General features: G+C 42.8%; 1 protein-coding gene across 1 annotated transcript in view; it reads right to left on the reverse strand.

The window, feature by feature from the left end:
- Positions 1-2,547, reverse strand: part of LOC103520457 (ATP-binding cassette sub-family G member 1-like) — an 8,922-nt gene extending 6,375 nt beyond the window's left edge. The window contains exons 1-5 of the mRNA XM_026831568.1: positions 2,495-2,547; positions 2,148-2,255; positions 1,515-1,699; positions 663-932; positions 19-178 (exon numbers count right to left, since the gene is read on the reverse strand). Coding sequence (XP_026687369.1) covers positions 19-178; positions 663-932; positions 1,515-1,699; positions 2,148-2,217 — 685 coding nt within the window. The 5' untranslated portion in view covers positions 2,218-2,255; positions 2,495-2,547. The remainder of the gene's footprint in view (positions 1-18; positions 179-662; positions 933-1,514; positions 1,700-2,147; positions 2,256-2,494) is intronic.
- Positions 2,548-3,222: the final 675 nt, after the last annotated feature.

The following is a 3,222-nucleotide window of genomic DNA, read 5'->3' on the forward strand; positions in this document are numbered from 1 at the left end:
ATTTGGAGTTTGTTCTACATACCTGTACATTCATAGCAGCTCCTACCACTAGACCAACACTCTGAGCTACAAATGAAATGAGTAGACACGCTGCTAGGAACATATTGAATCTATCCCAGGAGGGTGGTTGTGATGTCAGATAGTACACTATGGACACGTATACCACGCAGAATATGGTCTGGAAAACAGAGAGAAAAAAAATCATTATTATTATTATTATTATTATTTTCAGATGTTTCATGGAAAGGGTTTCGCTGGGGGACTTTAAACAGGGAGGATACCAGTCTGAAATTTCCCTTGCTAAAGAAATAGCTAAGGTTGAGTGCGAAGGGCATCCAATCGTAAAATTTGTAGCCAAAACCAAATGTCAGTCCAAAGCAATCACCCTAGCTTAGGGCTGATTGAGAGGCTGACGAAAAACGCCAACCTGTCTGACCACAGGAAAAGGTGAGGCGGGTTCGATTCCCGCTCGGGGCGGATTTTATCCTAAACGGATGAGGTTCGTTCTCGGAATCTTATCCGTTTCTTTCTCTCTTTTTTTTTTTATTTTTTAGAACACAATTTTCTTTGTCCATAGTGGGCATCGAACACGAGACTCCCTGGAAGAAAGTAACCGTACGGACTAACCATGCCCTCGTTACCATTGTGCTAACTCAACTTACCTGGAACGGCAGATCGGACAGCGTTATAGCCAAATAGTAAGACCGGAGCGAGTACCAGCGATTGAAGTTCTCCTTGATCAACACGGGCATCTCCAGAGGGAAGGATAGGATGGTAATGGTCATAGAGGTGTACATCAGGAAAAGCATGTTGAAGAATAGAAAGCCCAGATTAGACAGCACCTTAGCGCCGTCGTTACCGATGTCGTAGTAGAGGGCACCAATGAGGAAACCGACCAGGATGTGCGCGAACAGACGCAGGTACATGAGTGTCTGCGGAAAGAAGAACGGATAAATAAATAAATAGGCCCGAAAGAGGAAATAAAATATATACAATAAAACAAAAACTCAATAACTAAGTTCTTATGGCGAAGGTAAGGCAAAATCTCATGTTCGCGAAAGGGGCGTTTGTCGATTCCCCCGAATTTTGGATTTGTTTCTATTTCCGGTGTTCTATTCCCCCGATGAAATATTTGGGTAGCCATGGACTGGATGTTCTATTCCCCCGATCTTGTGTGTACAGGCGAAAGTGTTGCTAAGCTTGAAGATTGCTCGAAAACAGTGCCCGAACAGTCTCCGGGCGTTCTCAGAGGTTGATATAGGGAACTGTGACTGCTCAGGTCTTATCGTCCCGAAAGCGAAGAGAAGGAATACAGGATAGGAGAAAGCCAGCCGTTCCAAGAACGAACCTTATCTGTTTAGGATAAAGTTCGCCCCGGACGTGAATCGAACTATGTTTTAATTCCTTTTTAATGCCTCGGACGTTAAGCGCAACTCGGTCAGCACAGAACTATGCTGCTTTACAAAGGTCCTATTCCTCAAATGCTGATTCAAGTATGGCACAGTGTAACTCACCCAATCTCTTCTACTGAACAGCAAGGTTCGCTTCAGCACGATGAAGAACTGAGTCAGCTCAGAGGTGGCATACCGGCGCTGACTGGAAGGTAGCGCATTCTCCAGTAGAGTTGTAGTGACATTGTCCTTATCCTTCTCATCACTCAGATCTAAGATAACAGCTGGTGCTGATCCACTAGCAGCGTCTGGAAGAAATGAGGACACGGTCAGTCCAGTGGTCCGTGGTTCGATGCCCACCACAATAAAAAAAACTCTTTGAACTTTTTACTTTTTCTTTACTTAAAGCTCTTTATCTTTAATGGTCTTAATTTCTATAGTCAAAATGGAAAAGGCCACAAAATCGATTATACAAGTATACACTATTGTTGATTAATTGGGACCACGATTAATCCTTACAAAAAAGGAATTTTAATTGTGTTGAGCATTTAATGCTTGTCACAAATGTCCTTCCTCGCTAAATAAACTACGCTAAATTTTATGACTTGACTTGGACTCGAACCACCAACCTCCAGATCCAGAGTCCACCGTGCTAATCCTTACAAGTCAAAAGGCTAAGTGCATTCTGAAAATCAATCATCCGACCAAACTTCTACCGGGAATCAAACCCGAGTACCTCCAGTTAGATGTACTTACCGGATGAATCCTTGACAATATCGTTGTTATACATGAGCACCACGTTGTTTTCTTTGTTGGAATGCGCCATTTTGTCTACCTCGGGGATTTCGCTGGATAAGTTGGATCCTGGAATATGAAGTCAGAAGAGAAAGGGATGAAATACAAAGTCAATTTTAAATTGTGCATCATTTGTGGTAATAGCAGAGTCTGTTTGCAACTTTTGTGGCTATCACAGCATTACCAGGTGCCTCCTTTCCATTAAATTTCCATATTACAACAATCTTTTTACATATACAATCCTACAAAGTTGTATATTGATACAATCCTACAAAGTTCATAAAAAAAACTTTCAAATACCATCTTACCATTGATTTTCTTCTTATCGCTATCAGATAACGGGACGACAGCATTGTTGAGAGGAAGACTTGGTCATGTCCAGTTCTTCCAGAGTGGTAGTGGGGTCCTTGAAGTGACAGTACGCCTGGGGGTGAGAACAGAAACAGAGGGGGGTTAGTACAAGGTTGAGCCAAGCGAATGTCATACTTTTTTAAAAAGAAAATTCACTTAAAAAAAGGGTTTGACAGAGGGAACTGTAACTGCTGTGGTCTTATCGTCCCGAAATAGAAGAGAGAAGATAGGGTAGGACAAAGCCAGCCGTTCAGAGAACGAACCTTATCAGTTCAGGATAAAATCCGTCCCGGACGGGAATCGCAGCCGTGACCTAGCGTTTACAAGGCAGACGCTCTACTAACCAAGCTGGCGATGGCGATCGGAAAAATTAAGATTTTGATTAGATCGCGGGGATAAAGGGACTTTTCACTCCTATTCCAGCAGAATAAACAAGGTCCATTCTATTACCTGGAAGCATTGAAGCTTCTTCCGTCCAAACCCATAGGTAGCAAGGGCCGTAGCTTCAAACCCATATCTGATGTAGGACAGGTAGGTAATCCAGCGCAGATATATCGGTATAGCATCAAAACTGACGAAGAATCCAGAGAACAGCAGGAAAGGTACAGACATCACGGGGGCCAAGAATACACCGTTCTGTGAATGAAGCAGAGAAATGGGTTATATTCTTAGCTAAATTACCTCT

The sequence above is a fragment of the Diaphorina citri genome, unplaced genomic scaffold (genome assembly GCF_000475195.1).
Source record: "Diaphorina citri unplaced genomic scaffold, Diaci psyllid genome assembly version 1.1 scaffold3650, whole genome shotgun sequence".
Classification (NCBI taxonomy): Eukaryota; Metazoa; Arthropoda; class Insecta; order Hemiptera; family Psyllidae; genus Diaphorina; species Diaphorina citri.